This window comes from Strix uralensis, chromosome 4, assembly GCF_047716275.1.
Source record: "Strix uralensis isolate ZFMK-TIS-50842 chromosome 4, bStrUra1, whole genome shotgun sequence".
Classification (NCBI taxonomy): Eukaryota; Metazoa; Chordata; class Aves; order Strigiformes; family Strigidae; genus Strix; species Strix uralensis.
Genome location: NC_133975.1, coordinates 25663239 through 25691212, shown reverse-complemented (window position 1 = coordinate 25691212; position 27974 = coordinate 25663239). Strand labels below are relative to the sequence as shown.

At 37.4% G+C, this 27974-nt stretch overlaps 1 protein-coding gene across 1 annotated transcript; it reads left to right on the top strand.

Annotated features, from left to right (window-relative positions):
- Positions 1–281: 281 nt before the first annotated feature.
- On the top strand, positions 282–24293 carry RELL1 (RELT like 1). Its single transcript, XM_074865962.1, has 7 exons — positions 282–424; positions 11020–11262; positions 13076–13147; positions 14452–14509; positions 17118–17357; positions 18038–18225; positions 21756–24293. Exons 1-6 carry the CDS (start codon positions 337–339, stop codon positions 18216–18218), a joined length of 882 nt encoding a protein of 293 aa, XP_074722063.1. The 5' UTR covers positions 282–336; the 3' UTR covers positions 18219–18225; positions 21756–24293.
- Positions 24294–27974: the final 3681 nt, after the last annotated feature.

The following is a 27974-nucleotide window of genomic DNA, read 5'->3' as shown; positions in this document are numbered from 1 at the left end:
CAGAAAACCATGTCTAGGAGCTGCAATATTAAACTGCTGCTGGGGGTGGGGGACCACCTCGGAAAAATCCCCACAGCAGCGCGTGAGCAACACCCACCCCCTTCGCCAACGCCAGGCCAGGGCACCCCGCGTGCAGCCGTTTCCCGCCGCCCAGCCTGTTTTCCCTACAGCCCTCCCTCACGGAGGGCGGGACGCCGCGGCGCGGCACCGCCCTGGGCCGGCGGCTCCGCGCAGGCGCCGTGCGGGCAGGGCGCGCCCCGCCGCTGGTGGGCTGGGCCGGGCCGAGCCGGGCCGGGCGGCGGCAGCAGCGGCTGCCAGCGCGGAGGCAGCGCGGGCATGGCTCCGCCAGCGACGGGCGGGACCCCGCCGACTGCTCCCTCGCTGGGCCCGACGGCTGCCTGGCTGGGCAACCGCTCCGCTCTCGGTGGGTCGCTGCGGTCTCGGTCCTTCGCCGCGGGCGGGAGTTCTGTCAGAGGGGAAGCTTCAAGGCGGGACCCCCTCGCTCCCCGCCGGCGGCCCTGGAGCCTCCCCCCGGGCTCCCGCCGCCGGCCGTGACCTCGGCGGGGAGCGGGAGCCGCCGGACCCCGCCGGCCTCTCCCGCCGCTCGGGTGTCGGGGCTGACCCCGCTGCTTCTCCCCCGGGCGCCTCCCCCCCACCGCGGCGGGGCCGCAGCGGGTAACTCGGGGGGACCCGCGGGTACCCGCTGTTCGAGTCCCTTTGCCGCGGGCCGCTGGAGAGTAGGAGGAGCGGGGCACGTTCCCCCTCCGCGCCGGCCCCCGGGCCCCCGGGCGGAGCGAGCGGGGAGGAGGTCGAGGCTCCGCGGCGGCAGCGGCTGAAACTTCTCCCGCCTGTCAGCGGAGCGCGGCCGGCGGGGGCGGGAGCGGGGCCGCCGAGTTCCCGCTCGGGCGGGCTGGGAGCACCGCTGCGGGCTGCGCTCCCCGGGCCAGTACCATAAAACGGTTCTTCGTGTCGCGACAGGCCCGACTGTTAATTTAGTCATGTGTGGCCATGAGTTGCAGCAAAAAAAAAGAAAATCCTCGTATGAGCTGTACAAACTCGAGTCTGATAACTGCTCTGTAGTTGATTTCACTTTAATCTGCAATCCGATGTCTCACAAGATAGAAATGCATCAAAGAATCGCTGTTACTTCGCCATCTGTTGTGAGATCAAACTTGGCTTCGCGTTTAGGTTTTGGAAATTCCGTTGACTGTAACTCCTGAGATCTCTGGAGAACACCCGCACACGTACAAGCGCCAGAGGAAGTTGGTTTTAAATGACATTTTCTTTGTTTATATCTAACTCCAAGTGTTATGCTACTAATAATCTCAAAACTGATTTTGTTGCCTCTGTAGCCTGGAGGGGTTTTTTTTTGTGTGTGTGTTGTTTATGCTTCTCAAACATCTGTGTTTAAGCTGTTGATCATTTTTACCTGGTGTGATTTTTCAACTTGAGCAGCTTTATTACCTTTAGGTGGTATGACATTGATAAGAGTGTACCAGCTTGTCTGAGAATAAACTTTAAGCTTAGTGGAAATGGTTAACATGGGCATGCTTATTAGCATAAAATTAAGCAATAGATGTTTCTAGTCTTTCTGTACTTACTTTTGTACATCTGTAATTATTACTTGGTGCAGGCCAGCTTGGTATTTGTTTTCTGAATGAAAGAGGAATGGAAGGCTTGTCATCCAGTCCATCCTTCTCTTCAGGAGAGCAGAAAGAAAGAAGTACTGCTAAGCACAACTGGGGCCAATAAAATGGTGCTAAATATGCTAGTATTAGCAGACCTTTTATTTTTTCCCAGCTAACTGATTTCACTGAAAGAGTTTAAGCATCTTGAATTTCAAATTTGTATTGACTGGTAGCTAGTGCTTTTCAAGGCCCTAATTCTTTTTTTCAGGTTTTGTATACAGATAGGAGGAGAGGAATTGTGGATTTTTCTTCTCTTCTTGATTGTGACCATCTTTTTTTCCTCTCTTCTCAGTTGCTTTAGTGTAAAATATTTTTTAATGGATAAAAAATTAATTTGCTCTTTGATGGTTGTTACTTCGGCATATTACTGCATGTTTCTACATGTCAGGATTATTATACAGTTTGCCTACTACAGGCATCTTGGAGAGAGTATAAACATGTTTTAGTAAACCAAAGGATGTGTATGCATAGTCTTATACTGACTTTTTACAAATACTTATACTCAGGATTGGTTTATTGAGCTTGAAGGCAGTGATGCTGGAGGACTGTTAGTATGCCATGTGCATTGGTAGGATTTAATAATGATAGCAGTAATTTGGTATATCTAGATGAATAGGATTGTACTTATGAAAGCTAAAAGTTGGCAAGTCTAGCAGGAAATACGAAAGCTATGAAAAAATTTTCTCCTTCCTTTGAGATTGCCAAATGCTTTCTGTCAGTTTATCTGCTATATCTTTACACAGGAGATACACTGGTTTTGGTTAAAATTGACTTTTGACTTAACTAGAGTGGATGTTTGTTTGCATACATGTATTGACATGATGTGTTTGGTAGCATTGATTTAATGCTGCTTTCTGGATGCTGCTTGCATCTGTAAATTTACCCATGATATGGAATACTTTTAAATATCTGGTCTGTCCAGGAAGGATTTTTTTATTTTTTTTTTCTGAACAGCCAAACTGGTGGAGAGTGCTTTATTAAATGCACGTGGTAGCTGCATGCAGTGCATATTTTATTTGAAAACTGAAATTTGAGGAAAAATTTTCCGACAGAAATGCAAAGCACCAGTTCTGTGTATTTTTACAGTAGAAGCTATGTGCTGCATGAGTAGTGACCAAAGCAATTACACCGTAAGTGCTGCAGTTTTAACACTGGTAAACAGTGAAACATGAGCTTTTTGTCTCTGTACATGTTTCTGCAGCATTGTCAACGGCTTATTGTGTCACGCACAACGAATGGACTGAGTCTCTGTTACTGCCCTTCATATTGCAATTTTTCCTTTTCTCAACAGGACGAAACTGCTCTAGATACTCTTTTTGTTTTTCTCATTGAATTCTTAATAATGTCAAGATGCCTTCATGGTGAGATTAATTGGATTGGCTGGGTGACTGACAAGATGATTTATTGGGTTTGGTCTTCCTTTTTGGTTCCTAACAAGCTCTATCTGGGAGTGCAGAAATTGCAATGGTTTAAAATTGTTAAGGGTTATGTGCATTATACAGTGTTTGCCGTTAATAGGCCCTATCCTTACATAGGAGGTGTCTCCTGTCTGAATCCCCACCCCACCCCCAGGCTTTCAGGGAAGCTTGCCTAAAACGTTTTGGAGACAACTTACTGAAAGTGTTGATAGGGCATGTAATTGAGAAATAAATAGGGATTAGGAAAGAACTCATCAGGACAGAGACTTATCTCTGAAGAGTTCAGAGTAGAAAGCTCTCTTTCCAGACCTACTGCGAAATTTGCCCACAACCACAACTTTTGTGGTGACTTCAGTGACCCAAAGACTCGGTCTCTAATTTAAGGACTCTTAGCAGGCTCCAGCTTGAGGTACTATAAAAGACTTGCAGTTTTATGGTTTTGAATAGAATGTTGGGTAATAAGGACACTGCTAGGTATTCTGTTCATGTAGGTGAGCCCTGAGACTTGATCATACTATTAGTGTTGTCAAAGTAGGTGCAGTTAGAACGAGATTTAAAGAAATGTCGTTGATCCTTCTCATTTTTTGGGATACCGGTTTTGACAAATCTAATGAAGGTTTTGAGATCTGTTCTTAACAGAAAACCTTAACCTTGCTTAACCTCTAAGGCAATTAGCAGTACTGTTACTGGTTGTCAGTGTGTTCTTTCATCATGTGGCTTCCTTTTTCTCATCAGACTTCCTGCTTATTTCACTTCTGGTGTAGGTTCTGATTACTACAAGGAAGCTAGAAATTAAGCGGAATTCACAAACTTGTTGAATGTTCCTCTTCGATGATAGGTGTTTTTCCTTTGTTACTCAGTTTAAGGGTATTCCCTAAAGTACAATTTCCTTGAACAATGGATGCAGCAAATGGTAGGGAATAGGTTTTCTTCACTTAAGAGTTTTTTTCTCTAGAAAATAAACTTTTTTTTAACCTGTTCTTTGCTGCCTTTTCTAATTTGCCTGGTGTCTTCTGTAGCTACCACCCTACTATAAGGCAAAGAAGCCCAAACGTTTCCTAAATACCTTTGTGTGTGTCTGTTTTGGGCAGTGATATATTTTGACTTGTGATTGAAATTGCTTGTTATTTCATCTGTGTAGTTATGCAAAGGCAATTTCACTGGAGTGTCCAGAATAGATAAATACTATTTAAATCAGATAACTCTTTAAAAGTATATTTAATTTGAAGTTGCAGCAAACTGTTCTAAATTTACTATTATTAAAATAACTAACCCCCTGATTAAATAGTACATAATTACCATCACAGTTTTAAACAAATTCACTGCTAAGCATTTGAATTAAGAATCTAAAAAATGAAATTAGACTTTGATAACAGAAATCTACTTCAGCTCTAGTGCAATGCTTTATTTTATATCTAAATAAGTTGAATGTGCTGAGTGAAAGTAAATAGCTGATTTAGAGCTTCTTTCTTTTAAGAAAATATTAATTACTCCTGAAATGTCAAGGGACATAAGGTGGTAATTTTTGGCATTTAGTTAATTTCACTAACACTCCTTTACTTTAGGAAGTTTTTAAAAATAAAGTTAGTTTTCTTAAATTCTTGAGAGTGAGGTATTTAGTGTGTATTTAGAAAATTCAGTTAATAAGCAAGTTCTTTTATTTTTATGCCTGAATTTAAAAGTGGGTAATTTAAAATCAAAAAAGTTTTACTTTAAATGTTACTTAAAATGAATAGTTTAAGTCAAAGCATACATCCATCCACCTCAGAAGTCCGGCCTAGAGGTAGGAAGTGTCATAGTTTAATGCAGTTCAAAGTGTACTTCCCCTAGACCCAGGAGAGGATGAAGCACTAGGTATGATCGCTAGTGCCTCTTCCTTGCAGGGTGAAAGGAGGTCACAGCTGCCTGACTATTCCTCCTGGTCGCATTGCCAGCTTAAGCAGTCCTTTGATTATGCCTTTTAAACAGTGTGTAGGTCCACATGGTGAATTGAACTGGAAGTGATCCAGGAATGAAAGAAAGAAAAAGAAGGAAAAAAAAAAAAAACCCAAGCAAACAAAAAAGAACCAAAAAACCACCCAAGTAAACCATACTCTGTCTAAATTATTTTGAACCTTAAGTGATTGCTCATTTTCCACAGATGGGTGAACTGGCACATTAATGGTGAGGAGGGGGAGAAATGCACAAGCTGATGTTGCTACTGAGATGTGTTTTCTATCTATGCTTCTCTGAGATGTTTGAGCAGATCATATGCCATATCTGAATATTTCATTTGTCTTGTACTTCAATAGGCTGTAGATTGATTGTATTTAATTTCTTTAAATATTAATTAACATTAAGGTCAGCAATAGTTTGTTTCTGTATACTGTGAGATTGTTAGCTGCACTTCATTTTTGTGCCTGAAAGCAGGAAATCATGTAACTCCTTGAACTTTATGGAGAAGAAGATAGTGAATACGTATGTACTTATTTGTAGCAGGTAGATTGCTAGAACAATCAAATTCATAAAATGGAAGCAAAGTTCTTTAAAAGGCATGCTGTAAGAAATAAATAGCATGGGTGTAATGGGCAAAATCCAGAATAACCAAACTCTTTATCAGTGGAGCAGAGAGAAGATTATGTCATTGTTTGTGGTCTACTTTCTGTAAATTAAACAATAAAAAAACTGGAATGTGCTTGAAGTAATCGGCTAGATGTAGATTATGCTTAAGTTTAGTATAGGAGATGTAGAAAAATATAATGCATTATTTTAATGATGAATTTTGTATTGCGTATATAACAACTAAACAGGTTTGATCTTTGTTATAAAAAGGAATTATTTTTCGAGAATCTGAGTTGTTCTTTAAGCAATATTAAATCTGTCTAGAGATTTCTTATGTGCTTTATGAAAAAGTTTGAGAATTATCTAGTTGGATCAATACTCAAGGCAAAGCTTTGAGATAACGGGCTCATATTCGGGACGTCCTAGTATGAAATCTTTTCAAGTACATGCAGCTAAAACCAAGGAAGAGTAATTCTGTAACTCAGTGCAAGCAGAATCTGATATGTGGTAGTAGGTATTAAAGGAGGAATTGTTCTGACGCTCCATTTGCAATGAGAAAGAAAATAGGTGTGGAGGGCAAGCTATTACCTTTGTAGGATCTTTAGCTATGCTTGGCAGATAGTTGTCTTGATACAGTTAATCCTGCTTTTTGACAATGGGATGATCTCTCTAAGGTCTCTTTCCTGTGAGTTTATAAAACCTTAAGGGGAAAGAAAATCTATTGCAGAGCAATACCTTTGCTTATGTGGTCTGCTCCAGCTTTAGCCTTCAAGACATTGTAGTCTTGGAATATTTTTGTGGTCAAACATTATTTTACTAATATGGGAGGAATACAGTGTTTAACTAGAATGTTAATAGATATGTCTAGGCCATGTAAAAACTGCAATTTAATGAAGGATGACACTTTTTCATTAATGTGCTAACTTTTTTCCTCCTATATTGTTTCCTGAAGGTGCTGTAAAATTTTCTTGAGTTGTTGCTGAGATAGTGTTCTTCTATCTTTGTGTCAGAGTAGTAGTGATTAGAACAAGTGTAAAAGGCTTGTCTGAGGCTGACTGTCCGTAAGGGGGGACAATATTCAAGGTCAATACCTAACATAATTCATTTTGAAGCAAACAAGTATATGGGATCTGAGTTAGTAGCATAAATGCAATCTGTGATCTGCAGTTTAAGCATCGCTTTAAATGTGCTGAATACTGCTCCTAAATCTTTTTATTTAGATCACAGCCTCAAGTAATTTTGATATCTAGACTTGTATACAATGACAGGTATATAAAAATGCTAGGACAGCAAAACACCAAAGCAAATGAATTTCCATAGGAATTGATTTGAGTCAAAGATGGTGGCTATGGCTTGAACTTGTCATTAAGAACCATTGTGAAGCAACATCATACATCATGAGAATGAGGTAGACTATCAACAGTCTGTTAATAAGCATAATATGCCTCTGGAAGAGAGGAATAGGGAACGTACAATGAATGATGTAGCTATGACTAGGGACATAAAATATATTGCTCATTAGCAAGGCAAGCCTTGGTCTTGCATTATGTCATAACTGCTGAGGTTTTTGAGGGCAAACTACTTGATATGTGTAGGGTGTTTGATAATGAAAGCTGAGTGCTTTGCTCTGCTTGTAAGGTTACACAGTACCAAGTATTTGAACCAGCTAATTAATTTCTTCTGGGATATTTTTGGTTTGCTTTTGGTGAATTTCTATATCTCTGAAAATAAAATGAATGGCATCAAACAGTTTGTGGACTTTGTGTAAATTATGTATATATAGAAATGGTATTGATTTAATGTTTTACTAGTAATAGGCAAAATACCTCGCAAAGTTGTTTGTATCTTGTTGAATTTTAATGCAAGAATTAGAGTTTTAGGTATCTAAGGACAACTGAAGAAAAATCATATAGGCCTAACTATGTAGGCTGGTATGTTGGAGTATCTATGTTTCATAAAGTATTTTTAAAATGAAAAAAATACTTTGTTTTCCTGCCTAGTTCAAAATCTCTTTAAATCACAATCCAATTAGTGGACTGATCTGTGCTACAGAATATTCAGTTTTCAGGGCTACAGTCTGTCAGGTGCACAGCCAGTGGGGGAGCAGAGAACTGAAGGGGAGGGGACCTCTTAAAGCTAGTGGAGCATCTGAAGAAATTGTAATGGACCACAGCTTCAGAGTCTGAAGCGTGGGCCTTTAGCTGTGCAATATGGCCCACTTGCTCTCTAGGTTTGAAGAGGGAATTACCTACCACGGTTATGGAGAAAAGATATGTTATTTGTTTGGGCAATGCCTGTCACTCTTGCCACAAAGAGAGTTAGAAAACTTGAAAAGTTGAGTTGGATTAATTTTGTGGCCCTTCCACCTGTTAGCTTGACTAGTAAGTGGCTGTGGATGTCTTAGTGTAGTAGGCCTTTCCCATTCCTTCTTAAAATGAATAATGTGCAGCAAAATCCAAAGCGTCTGCCTATTTTTGTCTTATATTTGAACATGAAGGGTGCTTAATTATTAATACCCTTCTGAGCTTGTGTTCTATACTGTTTAAGTTGGATTTCTTAGATTCTGAGATGTTCTAGTCATCAAAACAATACTTCTCTGGTGTGATGGCTTTCCTCCTGTGTGGGAAATAAATTAAGCTACTTTGTGTGATTAAGTGGGGGACTTGGTAGCTGTTGCTACCTGATGAGTTAGCAAAATTTTTTTAAAACGTATAACTATTTTATTTTGTTATATTAAAACATGAATTATAAGTTCTTAGAAAGCAAATAAACTGTATGTAAGATCAACTTTCTCAGTTATATGATTGTGTCTGTTACCCTTTGCTGTCTTTAGTTTCCTTGTAGTGTAAAACAACTGCAGCCTTAAAGTGTTAAATTCTGTATCGTGTTCAATTCCTACTCGGGCACAAGCTAAAGCTTCTGTGTCCAAAGGAGGGCACCGAAGCTGGTGAAGGGTCTGGAGCACACGTCATACGAGGAGCGGCTGAGGGAACTGGGGTTGTTTAGTCTGGAGAAGAGGAGGCTGAGGGGAGACCTCATCACCCTCTACAGCTACCTGAAAGGAGGTTGCAGAGAGATGGGGATGAGTCTCTTTAACCAACTAACAAGTGATAGGATAAGAGGGAATGGCCTCAAGTTGTACCAAGGAAGGTTTAGACTGGATATTAGGAAGCATTTCTTTACAGAACGGGTTGTTAGGTGTTGGAATGGGCTGCCCAGGGAGGTGGTGGAGTCCCCATCCCTGGAGGTGTTTAAGAGTCGGGTCGACATAGCGCTGAGGGATATGGTGTAGTTGGGGACTGTTAATGTTGGGTTGATGGTTGGACTGGATGATCTTCAAGGTCTTTTCCAACCTAGACAATTCTGTGATTCTAAAGGTTACTTATCTAGTAAATCTGCATACGGTTATCTGTAGGATTGCTGGCCTCTCTTAAAAGTGAATAGCTTTCTCTTTTGGTTTTGGGAGCAGGCTAGTCCATCTGGCTTTGTCCAAAACAAACATCCTGAGATTTTGTTTTAATGTTTAGCCTCATGATCTATTCAGTTGTTTTTTTGCATTTCTTTTCATTTTTCTGCATTTCTACTATTGTCTACAAAATTAGTTTAGATAAATTCTTAACACATCTTTTTTTCTTTTTGCTAATTGGGGTTTTATCGATTATTATTTCAAAGAATTTCCGATGTTTTTTCACTTTGTGCAAGTCTTGTGTTATTACTTACTACTGAACTGACAATTCAAGAATGTCCTGAAAAATTCAGACATGATTTAAAAATAAAAAGGTTTAGTGTTTTGAGATAAAGAAATCTAAGGTAAATACCTAACTACTTTTAAAAATCTTTTTTTAGCTACCTGTCACCTTAGTGTTATTTTTCAAATACAACTTAGTTATACAGCCAATACAGTTGAGGTGTTTGGAGTAAGTCTTTCGGCAGTTTTCTGGAGCCTTCTTTTTTTGGTTCGTTGTTTGCTTTTTTTAAGGAAGGGATTTGATCTGGACATTTATTGTGAAAGTGTCACTGTCATGTAAATGGCTTTCTGATGACTCTTCATTCCTTCAATCAGTTTGATTAATGGAACAACACTGAATTGCCTTGTCCATTTTAGTACAAGTAGATGGAAAATATCTTGAAATAGTGCTAGACTTTTTTTATTGGTCTTTTTTGTTGTCATTCTTCCCTATTCCAAACAATTGTTTTCAGCTTAAGTGGAGGAGAAAAATAGAGAATAGGAATGCAGGAATATTCTTGCATGTTGAAAGAGTTATATTTACATCTTTATTATGTGGGGCGAGGAGTGTGTATAAACTCCAGAGGCTCAGAGGGAATTTTGAATATGTGAACATGTATTTTGGGATTTAACTGAACAGTTGAACTTGTATATTTGATCAGTGAGAAGGTACTGAGAATTTAATTTATCTGTGTACATTGGCCATAGAAGTGGGCAAATATTGGAACAGGTTGCCTGGAAATGTTGAGTGTCCATCCTTCAGATGGAGCTTACCTGGGCAACCTGATCTAATCAGACTCGCTTTTAGCAGCAATTGGACTAATGAACTTCAGAGGTCCGTTCTAAGTGTTCTATAATTTTGATCATTCAAAAGCCTGATCTGTAACATGAAATATCTGCTAAATTCAGAGCTTAATTGAAACAAAAATGCTTAATTGTGGGTGTGGAGTTAGTGTGTGCGTATGCTGCAACTTAAATTCTTACAAACAAAAAGAAAAGCCTCTTTCCACCCTGTTTCAAGTTTAAATACAAAATGGTTTCCAAATCTTAAACAAGTGAAGAATGAGCCCACCTTATGCTGATGAGTAGAGGGTAAATGTTTTTTCTTCTGTGCTGTGAAATCCCACTGTTAAGAAGATATCAAGGCTATTTCTCTCACACCTGATACTTTTTCTTTGCAAGGATCAATACTAAATCCTGGATGTACTCTCATTTTAGGGAAGGATCCATAGATTGGGTTTTTTTAGTAATTTTGCATGAACTTAGGACTGGAGGAATGATGTGGCATTTTCCTCACTGATGGGAACGAAGAGCAATGGTGGTGTTTTTCTTCTGTGAAATATGCAGGCCCTCTTGTTGAGATACCAAGCCCATCAGGCTGGAATATTGTTTGTTCTTCACTGTTGTATTGAAGTATCATGTGGGTTTTTTTGTACGTTGGATGTTTTGTAATCATTTTATGAAGAGGGGATATCTACTGTTACGGGTGTGAGTTCTCAGCCAGTAGAGTGTGTGTTGTCCATTCAAGTCATCACAGAAGGTACATCACATTGATGCTATGGGGATCTGGTCATGCTTGTAATTTTCTAAATGCTTTGAAGTGATTTACAGTGTATAATAATAACAACTGTGTTTGTTTATGTAGTTAATAGGGAGTTTCTCCAGGTATTGTCAAGCTATAGCTTACAGACAACTACCTCAACAACTAAAACTGATGGCAATGATGGCAAGACTGAACACCTAGAGTATATTGCCTTTGCATTGGTTCCTGTTTTCTTCATCATGGGTCTCCTGGGGATCCTCATCTGTCATGTCCTTAAGAAAAAAGGGTATCGTTGTACAACAGAGGCTGAACAAGTAGAAGAAGAAAAACTTGATGAAAAAATAGGTAATCAACAAGTCTAATAAACAACTTCCTATTTCTGTGCATTGCAATACTATGGAATAATGTGAGACTTCTGTCATTTCTCTGTCTATATTTGTCCTCAAAACAATATTAAGAAAATATTTTTATTGCCATTATATGTCTGTTGGGTTTTGATCTTTGCCAGTCAAAGCTAGGAGTGTTCCAGTCTCTCATGCAAGTCCTCTAACATCAATTACGAGCTTACAGGAGGATCAAAGTATCCAGTATATTTGTTTGCAACTATACGCGGCAGTTGGAGTCACCAGGTCGCTGTTCTGCATTCCACATGCTGTTAGCAACAAAGTAGTTTTATACATAATTCTGAGGAGTGACAAAAAGCTGCCATTGAAAGCCTAAAATCTTGGTTTTATTTTTAGCAATTTTGATTTGTTCCTGTTGTGCTGTCATTCTCATCTCCCCTCTCATTATAGAACTGAGCCTTTGACTGACTGTTCTATGTAATGTGCATAGCTTACAATTTTTTCTTAAATCTTTAACGACCTTTGTTGTTGTTCTAATGCTTGTTTGTTTGTGCTCTTTGTTTTTATGGTTCCTTATTCCCATCTACTCTTACTTGAAAAAAAACCCAAATGAGTGTTATTACTTTGGAACAGCTATAGTAACCCAGTATAGCACTTGGCTAAGTAAATACAAGGGCCAGGTCACTTGTAAATACTTTGAGCCTCTTCCTTTCTCCCAATTAATTACTGTCAGTAGGTTCATAATAAGTGCAGATTACAGTGGCTCTGTGGTAAGGGTAGAGCCATGTGGTGCAGTAATGATGTGTCAGTATGGCCTTAAGCATTTACTGCCTGGGGCATGTACGCAGTGAGTGGGACTATCTGATCTGAGTGGTAATGAAAGGGGGACAACTTTTAGGTCTTAGTTTGGCAAAGTAGCTGTGTCTAAGTTGCATTGCGAAGTTGCAGGTATTAGGATGAAGATGAAGCATGGGTACAGAGATGGAGAAGCCCCTAATTTACTACTTAAGTGAAACCCTAAATTTGTCTCTATCAAACTTGTCTCAATCCTGTGTTTGGGTTTTTTTATTTTTTTTTTTTTAAATAAAGCTAGTCATAACAATTATTAGGGAAGGGCAGAGCTGTGCCTCTTCATTGTTCTGTTTCTCTCCTGGATCTTTCTCTGCCTTCTGAGGTTATTCTGGGGAAGCTTCCAGTATTGTTAATGGGTGCAATTGATTACGAAAGTATTAAGTATAGTCATGAGGTTTCTTTCTTAAATCCCTTGCTCTTGTAGTCATATGATAATTTTTTTAATTAAAAAAAATTATCTTCTTGTAGATGTGGTGAAAAGCTTAAATTGAATCCTTCTTATACTAGAAACTGATAATACCTATTTTAAAATAGTGACTTGAAACAGCTTAATGATATTTTTGTTTGTTTTTTCTTTTTTTGCTTCTTTCCCACACTTCCCAGTTGTTAGGATTAGAAATACTGCGCTCTTGTTTGTCTACTCCTTACTAGCTAGAGAAGGAATTTTGACATATGCTTGTGAAAATACTGAGTTGATTCAAGTCTTAGATGAATATGTTAGAGCTGATGTGTAGGTTCCATCAACTTGTTTGGCTTATTTCCAAAATAAGAACTAAAATGTCTTAACTAAGCTTTCCCTCCAAAATGACAATAGATCTTGCCTTTTTTTAATGTAACTTCTTCTGGTGTGTGTTTTATTTTTGTTCTGGCTTGGGTTTTTTTGTTTTCGCTTTGTTTTAAAATAGCTCAATTCTTGATTTGGAAGGCCAAGATACTGACAACATATTTATTTCCTTGCACAGAAATGAATGAAACCATACATGAGAATAGCGACACTGTGGGACAAATTGTTAACTATATTATGAAAAATGAAGGTATAGTATTGTGATATTGAAGTTATGAGCCTTTGTGATGGTGTTCTGTAACAAATTGTGTTTTACGATATTATCAAGTGTGGGATGTTCATATGTATTCATGTAATAACCATTTTGTACATACTTAACTCTTGGAGATTGCCTTCAAAAGGCAGTAACTTCAAACAAAATAGGGAAGTATTTCACTTACCTGAAAATCACTTTGTATGGTAAGTTTGCTTCATGCATTGGTAAGTTTGCTTCATGTATTTCTTGGAATTTTAACTATTTGGGCATTCTTTTCTTTTTTTTGGTTCATCCTTTTGTTTGTGAAATAAAAGCTCAAGGTTACTTTCATAATGGCAGTGTTTAAAGCATGCAAAATTTTTGTTTTGAGCAGATTAAACTTTTTGTCTTGAAATGATTCTTGCAGCTGTTATCTGATGAAAGGTTTGTGCATAATTGAGACAATAGGGTAGATTAGCACTAAGGTTAAGTTTGGGACATGGTATTTTCATGCACTGTGTGTGCAAAGTAAAGGATAAAGAAGAAGATATGACTGAAAAAGAAATCATGGTTAAGCAGCCCATAGAATGTTTGGTTAATTCAGAATGTATTTGCCCAGTAAAAGAAACATTTAAGAGTCTGTATGTTTTTATAATACAGGAACCTTTAGCCTTTTAATTTTACATTTGTATAAATCGAAGTTTTCCTAAGCATTGACCTGGCTTTGAGTTACTTCTGAATGAAGATCAGGCCTGGAAGAGTTGTATTTTTGGGTGTGTTTGTGGGTTTTTTTGGTGTGTTTTTTTTTTTCCTTAACTGTTAGGACTTTGAAAAGCTTGTGCATTTTTTCTCGAGATTGGGAATAAGTACCCCGTGTAGTTTTTAGAATATGTGAGCAATCAGTAGTTCTTGGCTGATAATTAATTTGCATTTTGTAGGGCTCACTTAACTTCAGATTAAAACCAATAGTTTGCTTTATACATGTGAGATGATGATACTCTGTGGTCAAATGGATGTTTTAAAATTTTCAGAGATCTTGTTTGGGAGTGTTGTGCAGATGGCTACGTTATGTGTCTTGTACTGGGGCAGAGCTTTCAGTGCAACCTGAACTGTAATTTTAGTAGCTCATGTAAGAAAATACCATAGAATTATATTAACATTTTTTTTTGCATAATGTTCTCATGCCTTTTTGGAGATATACATAATGCAGTCATGTGTCTTTTAGATGAAATTTCTTTGAGGACCTTTAATTTTGCTGTTTGTTTTTCCTAAAGTTAGAACCGTACACTTTTGAAGAGTTCTATTTATTCTCATTGCAGCAAATGCTGATGTGTTAAAGGCCATGGTAGCAGATAGCAGTGTCTTTGAACCTGAAAGGTAATTACTCGTCTTTTTAATGCATGTTTCCTGAGGCAACTAAAACTGTACCCTTTCAAAGGATTTTTATTTCCTGAGCACTTTTAAAGCTACATCACTTCTTTGAGTTATCAGCTAAGAGAATACTACTTTGATTTCCTCGTGGTGTCTGAGTCACTAAATTTTAATGTATGCTCAGGGTTAGTATCTGGCTCTTCTGGTTAAGTGTTTTAAGTGTGTGATAGAGTTACTGCTTTTTGGGCTAAAGATTTACAGAGGCTGCAAATAGTTGTTTACTTTAGGGTGAAGCTACTTCCAAGTTGGCTTAGTCCAAAGCTACTCTGACTTGAAAGAACAGAAGCAGCACTTGTTTCATTTGTATGGATGCTAACATAAAATAGACACCTCTTTCTATGTCTCCTTCTGGTTTACTTTTTTCTTTATAATTGTGGTAATATGGATCGGCTGACTTAGCTCTTATTTTTTTCACTACACACCTATTTAGAGAACTATGTAAAGGAAGTAGTTCAGCCCTTGAATTGCAGATGCATCATTTGTGTAAAAGTACTTATATCTGTACATAATACCTTTAAACTATATCTGTAGTACTCTAAATACTCTTCGTATGTAACCATGTGTTCATATTCAAGGCAAAGATGATGAAGGTTCAAGTAGTACTGTGTCACTAATAAAAGAAGTGGGAGTGTATAGTTTTAGCAAAACAAGGAGTTGGGTATGCAACTGTTTATCACTTGCTTTAGTGATGAGAGGCTTGGTTATTGAAGAAAAAAAATGAACTTATGAAAGCAGTTCTTAAGTATAGGAACTATTTTTCAACTTTTATGGTGCAGCAGAAATATTTGAAATTTAACTAAATCTTTTTGCATAGGCATGTGTGGTGTTATTTTGGGAGTTTTAGACTATTATGTCAGTGGTGAATTAAAATACAAAAAGGAGAAGGAAAAATTATTGTTTTCTCTTCAGTCATTTCTCTCAGGTACTCCTAAAGCTTTAGTAACTCAAATGCAAATCCAGTGTATTTCTTCGTAAGTTCAGTGCACTGTGAAATGCTTCCTAACAATAGGAATAGTAATGGCTAAGTAAAATCTGTACTTCTGCCACTTAAAGCCATTACTTTCTGTCTTTGCTTCAGATGTTGAACAGATTTTATTTCACTTAATAGCATTTTCTTATTTATTTGAAGACCATTAAATTCCTCCTGTCAATATTTTTGTTTTGAAAATAAGCATCCAAGTAACTCCAGTCTTTTATGGCATGCTTTATTTCTTTATTTTGTTCTTTCTGTTCTCCTTTGGAGTCTCTTCAGTTTGTTAGTATTTTTCTTGAAATAACATTTCTAAAACTGGATGGAACGATCAGCTGAGGCATGATTAATGCTGAGTAATGTAACTTTAGGTTCACAGGTTATACTTCTGTTATTTCCACTGTGAAATTTGTCCTTTTTAAGCAACATCATCATAATGATTCATATTCAGCTTGTGATCTTCACCTTTTTGTGAAGAATGATCATCTGTCTAGTTGCTTTTTAATCTGGGTTTGTAAAGTTTTTCTGTTAAACCACTGATATTTGTGTTGTCCTTACTGCAATACATCCATTATTTTTAATAAGATTCATGTATGTGTGAATATGCCTTTCACACACATGCTCTCATGATCATCCTAATTTCTCATCTTCTACGGTTACTATGGGTCACCCAGAGTTTATGGGTCCTTCAGCTGTTCTTCTTTTCCGTTGCCCAAGGAGCTATTTAAAACACTGAATATTATCAGGACCACAATAACCACATTTTGTATGTCTTTCCAGTTTCATAATAAGCTACTGATATATAATCTTCTGGTATGTCTTTGTCTTTTTTATTCAAACAAGGTGTTCTACCTTATGCTACAGTAATTTTTCCTTTAATGCACTGAGCTCTAGCTTGCTTTAGGAGAATGTGTTGCAAGACAGTGTCAAAATTGATGCTGAAGTCCAAAAAAGAACATCTTCATCTTCTGGTTTCTATGCAATCTGCTTTTCTGTTTTAGAAGAAAATTAGATTGATTTTATTAGATATTCTCAGTAAATGCCTTTTGGTAGTTGTACTGCTTTTTCTTTCTCGGTACTTTAAAAAAAAAGCTTTTTCTGAAGCTTAAGCTGAACGATCTGTCAATTCCTTTTCTCTTCATGGTAGACGGTTTTGTCTGTTCACAATATTGTGGGACTATGCTCTTTTTCTGTGAGTTCTTAGAGATACTGTAACAATTCTAAAATACTTTCTGTGGTTCTCCAAGTGTGAATTTAATCAGCTAATTAGATGTCTTCATAAGTATAAGTTCATGTAACATGTTCTCTCCTATTTTAGCCTGATTTTTTTTTTTCTTCATTCCTATGCCCTTTGTGTTAGTTACCTTAAGCACATGACTGCAACTGAATTAATTTATGGAAGTGATTTTAATTGCAAAAACATCATATGAGAGGGAACCTTAAACCAAACATCCTCACAAACAGTCCCTGAAAAAAATAGCTATTCACTAGACATAACTGAAGGTTATAGTTTTTTCCTTTTTACTTTTTGAGAAACAGGATTTTATAGTAAGCATTAGATTTTCTTTATACTTTTTCCTGCAGTCCTTTATCTCCTACATCTCCTGGGAGTCCAACAAGTCCAGGGTCTCCTCTGTCACCTGGTGCAGTTCCGTTTAAACACAGCTGCAAAGGCCATCACTTCCATACTGTTGGAGGAGTAGTAGAAAAGGATGTTTGTACTCGTTGTAGCCACAAACGATGGCACTTTATAAAGCCAGCTCACAAATCTAAAGAGCACAGAAGAAGTCGTCTTGGAGAAGTTACAGTCCTGTCTGTGGGAAGGTAAGACTTAGGTCATTTTATTGTATACTTTTCTTAGGGACACTACAGTGGCCCATGTTGTATCAGATATCCATTGATTCTACTCTGTTACAGCATCAGTGATTGATTTTTGTAACCCTGTTACTATTAGGCTGAAGTTATCTCTGGAAGATGTAAATGTGATTTTTTTTTTTTAATTATTACTATTTTTTTAGAACTATTTGAATAGATGGGGATTTACTGTGGGTATAGATTCAAAGCTATTGCTCTGTTGATAGTGGCTAAAAAGAAAGAAGGATTGCACATTAATAAATTCCTCTGTTTCTGAATTTGATATTTCCCAACGAAGTGTGAGCTATAGAAACCACTTCATTCTGTTTTGCTATTTTTAATTCCTAGCTTATGTTGTAGTTGTCTTAGAAAATTACTGTTCTAAGAAGTAGTATGCAATCTGTGGATTCTGCTTTAAACCATAATTCCCTGAGAAAGTGTGATTCAGCAGTAGTGAGTATTAAAAGTTACATGTAGGTAATAAGAAGGAAGATTGCTCTGGAGTGAAGCTGACAGGTCCACATGTGTGTCTGATCTGATGTCTTGGTCTTGGGACCTGAAAATGTGTTCTTGTCCATACACAGGATACTGAGAATGATCTAACTAATCTCTGGGGAAATACAAGTGAATCTTTCTTTTGCTAACCTCAGATTTAGAGTCACAAAAGTGGAGCACAAATCAAATTCCAAAGAACGGAAAAGCCTGATGTCTGTTACTGGTGTGGAGAGTGTCAATGGTGATATGCCAGCCACGCCTGTGAAACAGGAAGGGAGCGAAACACCTGCCACGCCTGTGAAACAGGAGATGCAGGAGAGGAGAAGATCAGAGTAAACTGCAGGTATCAAACATTGGGAACTTGTACTGAAAGTGGTATGGTGTGAAATAAGTGAAGGTAATCAATAATGAGAAATGAAGTTGAAAATGTATTGGTTCTGTGTGAAAACTCCTCTTTCAATTTCAAAAGTTTCTACAGAAGTCTGCAAAAATCATATTTGATCACTCAATGATAAATTAAAGGCTAAATTACCCACCAAATGCTTATCTAATTGTTTATTTAGACTTTGTAATTAGAGTAGATGTTGAAATAAAAACTGCTTCAGAGGTGTCATCACTGGTCCAAGAAATAAAACATCTGCATATTAATTTTTTGTAATAAATGATAGTTTGGATTTAGTGGCAATGTGCTTATTACCAAAAAGAAACAAATGCTTCTGACAGCTGCATCACTGGAATAACTACAGTGCTTCTTCCTTATGCTTGCCGTCCTGTACTGTGTGCTTGTATAAGTTGATTGCTTACTAAATACTTCTCTGATAGATCAGTGGAGCTTTCGCTAATAAGAATGGAGACACATGAAAATGCTCGTATCGCAGGGATCTATGGTAGGTTACTGAGCCAGGAGGTTGGGGTTTTCTTGTGAGTCATTAAACTTCAGTGAATTACTTGAGGTGCCCCATTAAGCATGTCAAACGTGTCTGGCATGGTTTTGGAATGCACACCTGACTACTTTTTTTTAACAGTTAAGAATGTTGGGGGAAAAAAAACCTGTAAATTAATACGGTTTGCTTCTAACTGATGACACGGATTGATAATCTGAAGGGGAAAGGTGATTTTACACAGGTGTGATTCAAAATACAGATCTTGACCCTTGGGGAAGAAATGGGCCCTGGAGTGACAAAATAAAGGCACTGGATTTGAAGAAAGTGAACAAAGTGCACAGTGCCAAACTCTTTGTATGCTGAAGGGTAAAGTCATGTTGTGTCAGCTCAGTCCAGTTCCAAACTCTCAGTAACTTTATATATGAGGGAAATGCGTAAGTGGAAATTGGTTATGTTTAAAAAGGTAACAAGACCCAAAACCCCTCGGGTGTCTTAAGTTCTGAAAGGCCAAGGTGCAAGATGTGGCTTTTTCTTTATATCTGTTGTTTATTCATTAAGAAAACATTCTGTAATTGTATCAGTTTAGAAAGGGAGACAAAGTAGAGAGCTGCTATGCAATGGGGTACTTCCTCCCAACCTTTACTGGCAGCACAGGTACGACTCTTGAACTAAGCAGAGTGTATTTGTCTGGACTCTGTGCCTCATCGTTAAATTACACCCAATTTTTTTGAACTGTTGCCATAGAGGAAGTAAGACTTGGAGATGTGATATGCTTCCAAATGTTTAAAAAGCTCTGGAGGTTAATGAAGTAAATCATTCTTTTTGCTCAGTGTGTAAGAAAGCAAACAGTAGGTTAATTTGCAAGGAGGTGGAGTTCAGCTTTCAAAAATTAGGAAGTTGGAATAAGCTGTTTTATCTTTATTGCTGGACACTTCTAAGACCAGGCTGGACAAATGCTTGTCAAAGCCAGTGTAAATACAGCTGGTCCTGCCTTGAAGGTAGGTGGTAGACTGTAAGGATGTTTGGGTTTTTTGTTTTTCTTTTTGTTCTGTGGCAAATTTTGTCATATCATAGCTCTCTAGTGGCTGCTGTCTTATTGCTGCTCTGCAATCTGTGAAGGATCTACAGATGTCAGTGAAAGACAAACTGTACTGTTATTTTCTGATTCAGAATTATGTCCTGGTGCTCAGGGTTTTTTTTTTTTTGTTGGTGTGGTTTCTTTTTCCTTTCTTCCCTTTTTAAAAAATCAATATTATCTAAATGCAATAGGAGATAACCTCTTCCTTCACTGGCTGCATTGGCATTTTCATGTCCAGCTAATTTTTTGTTACTTCTGTGACTGTTTTTTTTTTTTATTTTCTGTATCTCTAATGGTAGCATGATCAGACTGTTTATAATAGGGTTTTTGACTTAAGGGCAGACAAATTACATTTTCTTTAAACATTAGAAATAGAAAGAAATTGGCATATATGAAAATAAAGTTAATTTCAGTGTGCTTTGATTTAACAAAAAAGAAAAAAATTTTTAAATCACTCTAAAAATGTTCGGTAGTCCAATTTTTTTTCTAATTTGTTCTTTCCTCCCCTAAATAAAAAAGCTGTTCTATCTAATTACCTAAAAGTTTTCCTCTAAATTTAAACCGTTACTACTTTAATCTAAAAATAAGCTGTTCTCTAGAGAGATATACTATTATAGCTATAAAAAAAATTAATGTCCATGTATGGCAGCTTTTTATTGTAGAATCTCCCTTACGATTAAAGTATTGCCCTTTCTGAAAACAAATGCTCTAATAGAGAAATAGCTCCATGGAATCTCTTGTAAAGGTCTCTCCAGGCCAAGAGAACTATTTTGTAAATCATCTGGGAAATTAGCCAGGCCTGTTTGATGTGTACTATAAAAAATAAACAGATCTTGCTTGAAAGACTATGATACTGTTCCCTAGCATGGTTCTAGATCAGTTTTTGTCCACTGCCATGAAAAGCTGTTCACATACAAACAGGTAGTAGGTAGACCTTTACTTCAATTACTTATTTCAGACTTTAATAAATTATTCTAGCTTAATTTACTAAAACTGAACAAAGAAGCAACGTTTAAGACTTCTGTGCCTCCAGCCAATAAATTAATGCTAAAAAGCGTATAGTTTTGCACAATTTGGCTCAGATCTTCAGATGCAGAGGGAAAAGCCACACACAAATATATGTTTAACTGCTGCCAGAAAAGGTTTGTTCCAGCATTTGGAGGCAGTAGATTTGTACTTTGTGGCCTGACTTTAACTGCTGTTATTGAGAGTTCCTGTGTGAGATGGAATTCCTGAGTTGGGCAGTACTTGAATGATGTAATATTGCTGGTTGCTTGTGTTCACTGCTCCTCCTGAGTTCAGGGTTTTTTTTCCCCTAAACTGACATATTTGTAGTATTGTCTTGAAGTGGCCTCTACAGTGTTTCAGCTTATCTTAGTGCCTGTCGGGCTGCATCATTTGAAGTTATAGCATGTGTTCTCCGTGTCTCCAAGGCCCATGTTCTTGGTAAACTCCATTTCATCAGTTAAGTTTATTTAAAATATGCTTTTAGTGGCACACAAAAAAAGTGGTAGATATACAGCTGGTAGTTGAAGTAAAAATTTTGAGTTGAGCTCTTGCACATCCATTGTAAGCTACTGGGTCAACAAAAACTTAAGATACTGGTGCACTGAAGCTACGTAACATTTTCCATTCCTAGTATCCTTTCAAAGTTGTGCGTGCTTTGCGTTGTGATGTGGTTTGTCAGTTTGTCGTGTGTTTGTCCATCCTTTTCATGAGTACCAGCTGAATTTTTAGTTCCTCTCCTTTAGGATTTCACATGCTAAACTTGCAGTGCACAGCAATCACTTCATGCTGTTGTGGCATTTTTTTCCATTTCAGAGCATCTGCTAACTTTTAAATTGGTGTGTTCATCCTAAAACTAATTTTGCTATTTAGGCTTGTATTTAGAATTGTTTTCTTCTCTTGCAGGTGGAACTTTTAGAAGCTTGTCTGCTAGCACTTTGGAGAAAACTGAAAATTCCCAAGAGATGCATACTATTTAAGAAAATGTATTTATGGCACTGTAGTATTTTACAAGTTCTGTGATGGCATCCATGCAAGGTTAAACACTTAATGGTTGTTACCAGTAAAATCAGTAAGATTTAGACACTTAAACACTGTTGAGCTGTGTGGACCTCATGCCAAATGTTGGGCTTCATCTTGGAAAGAGAAAATACATGTAAGTTTTTTTTGGACAGGAAAGGTAAAAGCCTTATCAATCTTAATTTTTTTTTTCTACTTAAACAAGCATTTTTAATGAGCTCAATATTATGAGTAATATGATCACCCTGTGGATAAACTGTGTTCGCCTCTCTGGTCCATCTGGATTTTTCTCCTCTGTTCTTCCCCTCCAGAATTGACAAGTGTTTGCTGAAGATAAAAGCCAACCTTTGGAAGATGAAAATATTCTTTTAATCTAACTGCTAGTAGCCAAGCAAAACATACAAGGAAATAATTATGTCAGTCAAAATCTGCATGTATGCCTTTAGTACATAATCCCTTGGACTCTGTGAAGGGTACTTCACAGGACAGAGTGGTTCAGCTATATGCAAATGTTAAATTAATTTGTCTTCCCCCTCTTACCTCCCCCTTGCTCTTCAGCTTATGTTAAGCAGTATCTTTTTGTATGCAGTTGGGTGAGCTCTTGGGAAGGTTACTTTCCTCAAGGCCACTTGTTCTCCCATTTTCTTGTAACTACTCACTTGTATTTGAAGAATGCCTAATAGTTTTGCCTTTTTTGTTTTTATTCACAGGTTCCTTATTAAGCTAAGGCAACATGTTTCAACCATTAGATAAGGATATGGAATATTTGGCATTAAAAATTTATGGAGTATATACTAAAGTACTTCAGAGTGGCTTTGTTGGACTGAGGGTAGCTGTTTTCATTGTCACCACAATCTTAAGCCAGTGTCACTCCCTTCATATATTAAGTGTGACTTACTGCTAAAAATACCAGTGATGGTTTTGTGATGTTAATTCTTTGTCTCTACTTATCACTTATTTTTGGGAGGGAAATTTTTGCAATACTTCAGCAAACTTTGCTGTGTAATAGAAACTGAAAAATAACATTTGTTCTGAGTGCCTAAGAATATAAGCTCTAATGTAATGCATTTTAGTAGAGATTGCACTATATTCTGAGAACTATAAAGTAACTTAATCTGCTTTATGAACTCAGTGAAAATCAGTGTGTATTTTGAAATTGATTTGTTTTCAAATAATACTTTTAAATCCTTTTAGTCCAAGTGCTCTAAACTGTGTTTCTCCTTCAGATCTGAGAATCAGGTTTCTTCATCAGTTTATGCAGCGTTAACAATCAATGTGTACAAAGAGAAAAATTAATATTCTTGCTTATGTATTAGATACTCCCACATCTTGTCAGGAAATACCAAGTTTATTTACTTTTGCTGAGAGTATGTGCTGCTGATGGTCTTCCTTTTACTTGTATCCACAAGGTACTGAATAGACCTATGAGTATATACTTTTCACTGATGCTATATTTGTGAAAAAAACAAAAGCAAAACCAAAAACCAACCACCCACCAAGGCTCTGAAAGGAATAAATGGTTTATTATCCTTTTAAAATGGATAACTTCAGAGGTAATTGTCCATCCTTGAGGACCCAAAATAACTGGCCAGGATTGGAACTTGAGTGTTTAGCATCCCTGTTCCTGTACCCATTAATTTAAGCCTGGATTATGAAGTCTCTTCAATATTTAAGTATAACACAAACACCAAGCTCACCTTATAGGCATACATTTAATATTCTTGAATTTTTTTCTTCTTCAAGCATCTCTTGATTATTTGGATGAAAAGCTAATATGTCTATAAGAATTTAATTAGTATTGATTATAGTAGTTAGCTTTCAATTTCCAAGAGATTGAGAGCTATGAGTATAAAACATTACTGGAAAAAAGGAGTATTGGACAAAACTGAGCAGTTTCAAATAATTTTCAGAAAGGAGATACACAGTTATAGACTGTCCCAAAAGCTTTTTTTTTTTTTTTAAAAGGGTGGGAGCATTTTGATAACATGGTGTTTTGATACATGATCAGTTAGTACTGCAAATCAGTTTGTCAAAAGGATGGAAGAAAGTTTAAATGGAAATATGTATTTTTTTTACTTAATTTAAAAGTAGTTTCTATCTTGATTCCATTGGAAATATGTAGAATAAAATAAATGAAAATGTGTTGGATATGTAAAAACATTGTTTACCTGTATAAAATACTTAAGGTATTCTAAGACCTGATGCGTGCAAGAATTTAATTTGTGCATTGCTACTTCAATAAGAAGATTTAAAAACTGTGCCTGTTTCATTGCATTTAACACTACACTGCTATTTTGTAGGGGTATGGATATTGCCATATTAGTCTGCCTTTCTTAAATTTGCATATCAGATGTATTTTTAACAAAAAAGTTTATATACAACTTTTGTACTACCAAGCAGTAAATAAAAAATATTGATTCTTAAGCTTGCTTGTGACTTCCTTAAGCCTGTATCCATTGCGTGAAGTTTAACCTTTGCACAGTCTTAATGTATAATGCAATCTTTTTGCATCTTAAGTTTTTGTTTATAGAGGTAGTGAGAAGGTTAGGTTGTTATGTGATGTACTTCAGAGCAGTTATATTTCCTTGAGAAAGAACAATTGCAAATATTATTTCCGTGTTTTACATGGGAAAGAAGAAAATCTATGCTTTAATCCAAGCTGGTATCCGATTAGTTGAAGACTTGTTACCTTGAAAGTAACTTTTTATTATATTTGACATTGACCTTTTAAAATATACACAACATGATCTTTATTCTCAATTGTTTTCATAAGGTATGGATGAAAAATTAAAATGACAGGAAGCTCTTTGCAGTTGCTTCCTCTCAGCCTGTGTCCCTGTGTGATACTATAATGTGTGTACATTTACAGATTACTGTGATCTGTAAATGCCATTAAAAATAAGTTTTTCTGTATGAATAGTGTGAAGGAGGCTCAAAGCAAATTGTTGTGGCTAGTTGAGATGTAATTATCAGTGTACCATCCTGTTGGTGTTTTTTTGGTTCGTTTTATGAATGTTCCTAGCTGCATCACACAAGGTCTGTTTTGAGGTCTGTATTTGAGTTTTAGTGGTTTATATACAGCTGTGGTTTATATTCAGAATTAAAATAAAAATCCCTCCAGGCCCAAAGTTTCAAAGATAATCAAGACACTGCTGATTGTGAAGCTTATGGAAATTGAACACACTTTCTGATTCTCATTTTCAGGGATTTTTTCTTTTTTCCTACATAACAAAATAGCCTGAGAGTAATATATTCTACTACTTCTTGTTCCCTTAGCATGTTTCCCCCCTGCTCCCTTTTCCTTGGCTTGCTAATGCTTTCAGTAACAATTTCAGGTTATATTGAAGTTAAAACTGAATGCAAATATAACCATATCAACAAACTTTGATGTAGGAAAAGATAAGGATAGAAGATTGTAATTTTGTGTAATACAGTTTTTATAAGATAATATGTGTATGTATTGAAATACAAGAGGATTGCTGATTTTGAGAAATTCTGTTATAACTGGACTGACATGAGAGCTCAAATGTGAAGAATTTTTTGAGATGGAACGTTTTTTAACATGAATAACACTTCGGTTATTTTTCCCCAATACAGACAGAAAATTCAGTATACTATCTCATGCTGCTGTAGCAAAACAGATGAGGGAGCTATTTCTATCCTTAATAAAATCTGATTTTACTTGTAAAGAGCACAGAGCACATGTGCAATGTATTCTTGAAATATGGTAAGGATTAAAGCATTTATTTTCTCTTATTTCTGAACCTCTTTATAAACAATCTCAGTTGAAAACATGCCATAGTGTACGTGGTAGCTCATTGCCATTTTCTTTCTGAACTGTCTCCCTATTTTTCACAAGTACAGAAGCCTTGACAAAATTGGTACCTTATATGATCGCTGTTCATACAAGTGTTTTGTGTGTCACTTGTGGAAAGACAGTGTTATTTCAGCCAGCTGGTCTCATTTAGGGGAAAAAAAAAGCTAAAGCACAAGTGTTTTCTGTGTACTTCAAGTCTGTGGATAGATGTTGCATCTGCACTTTCTGTAGAAATGAGCCCAGGCTCCAGTGTTCCTGAAGTGTGTGTGTGTACAGCTTGGAGCGGGCGCTCTCTTGAGCCTGCTGGAGAGATGTGGCTGCCTGTGGTGCTGGGCAGCAGAGCCATACTGAAAGACACAGAAGGAGGGAGATGGGCACTAAAAACATGATAGGAAAATACAGGAGAAAAGGGTGTCAGATAAGTTTGTGTTTTGGTTGTTGTTTTTTTTTTTTTCTACACGAGTTGAGCTTGTACTTCCTGCGTACTAATACAAAGTGATGGGGATTAAAAAGTGCCTTTTAATGAGATTATCTATTGATGAGAGGAGGACATATGGTCTGTCCTGGTTTGGTAATGCTGAAAGTGCCTACTGGGTTGAATCATCAGAATGTCTCTCCTAAGGAATTAAGTTTTTGGATGTTGAGTACTCCTACCTGTGCCCCGGATGTAGTCTGAAGTGCAGATCAGTTTGTATCTATTAAATTAGGATTTCTGTGCACATTAGGCCTGTTCTTTCCTTTTTCCTGCTAAGTGTGTAATTCTACTGCTAATGAATAAACAGAGTGGTAAAACCTTGGCTATCTAATATTAATGAACAACATGTAAGACTTGGCCAGACAAAGACGGATTTAGATTTTTTTATTTTTTTCAGTGTTTTGTGAAGTCCTGTATTTTGGAATTTTGTTTGAGGGAAGTTTGTAGTTAGGCTCAGAGGACTGTCAGACACTTGATGCAATTTCCATTTCTCTTTTGTTTTTGGTATCCTTGTTGATTTTTGTAAATTTTTTTTTCCCTCTCCAGTTGTAGGGGGCATGCACTAAGGTGCTTCTGGTCTTTACTCTTGTTGGCTTGCTCTTGCCGTAATTTGATTGTATTTCTTGCTCTGGATGCACAGTTCTTCTCCTCAGAGAAAAGAAGGCTGGAGAGATGCCAGGCCCGTAGTGCTGAAAGTGTGAAGATGGCCGAAGCCTGTGAGGAGACATACTGGTGAGGTCTGAAAGCTGTCTGTGCTGTTAAAGCAAGCAACCTCTGAATTATCTGTGACCAGGAGGGATGAGTGGGTTGGTGGTATGTTTTGCTGGTAAGTTTAGGTAAGAAGAGATACTAAGTCACATGTGACATGGATGAGCCTTAGTCCAGACCCTGTTACGTGGATAGTGCTTGCCTGTCTGTTTCTGGACATGCAGTCAGGCTTGCTTTGTCTTGGTCTGTGTAAAGTCTTTGCAGAGTAGGCCTGTTGTATCTTAACTGAAACAACTGTTCTTAAATTGTATCTGTGCAGCCCCTAGTGCTGTAGAGATGCAATGGCATCAAGTTTAGCTGCAGTATAGCTGTCTTGTATAAAGGAGGCTATACTGAAAAATGTATTTTCTGTCAGTGTAATGCCTTTTATATGTGTTAAACCCTCTAATTTTTTTTTTCCTCCTACTTCCCATGCTAGCTTTTTTTTCATGGCCTATTTTCAGTTAGTCATCCCAGTCCTGTTTCTTCTGGGCTGCAGCGTTGTCAAGTGTGGAGCAGTGGTGGATGGGAAGCGTTCGTGCTTGTACTGTTGTGTTGGTGGTCTTGAAATGGTGGTTATGGAGAATAGAGAGCATTTGCTCAGCAAACTTTTCATAGCTGTCAGCAGGCAGCAAACCAGCCATTTTGCTGTTGCAAAATCAACAGCAAAACAACTAACAAACCTAGCTGATACCTGCTGGCACTGATGGCAGAGGGGCAGGTATGGAGAGGAGGTTCAGCTACATTCAGAGTAGGAATGACTTGGGAAGATGGGAGGAAGACTGAAAAATAGTAGTAAGGGCGGCAGCAGCAGTTTGAGACAAACTCCTGTCTCTTAACTGTCCTAAAAAAAGCCATTGCTCCATGCGTGTCACTGTATATCCAGCTAGATAACCAGGTAGTATGGTGTGACTTTTACATTGAATAAGACAGTATTTTGAAAACAGTGTGTATTTAACTACTGGCCTTCAGTATTTTGATTTACAGTCAAAATAATTATTCTTTAAAAGCAGCAGTCTTAGGAGAGTGTTAAATTAAAATGTCCATGGTATTTCCCAAATCTTAT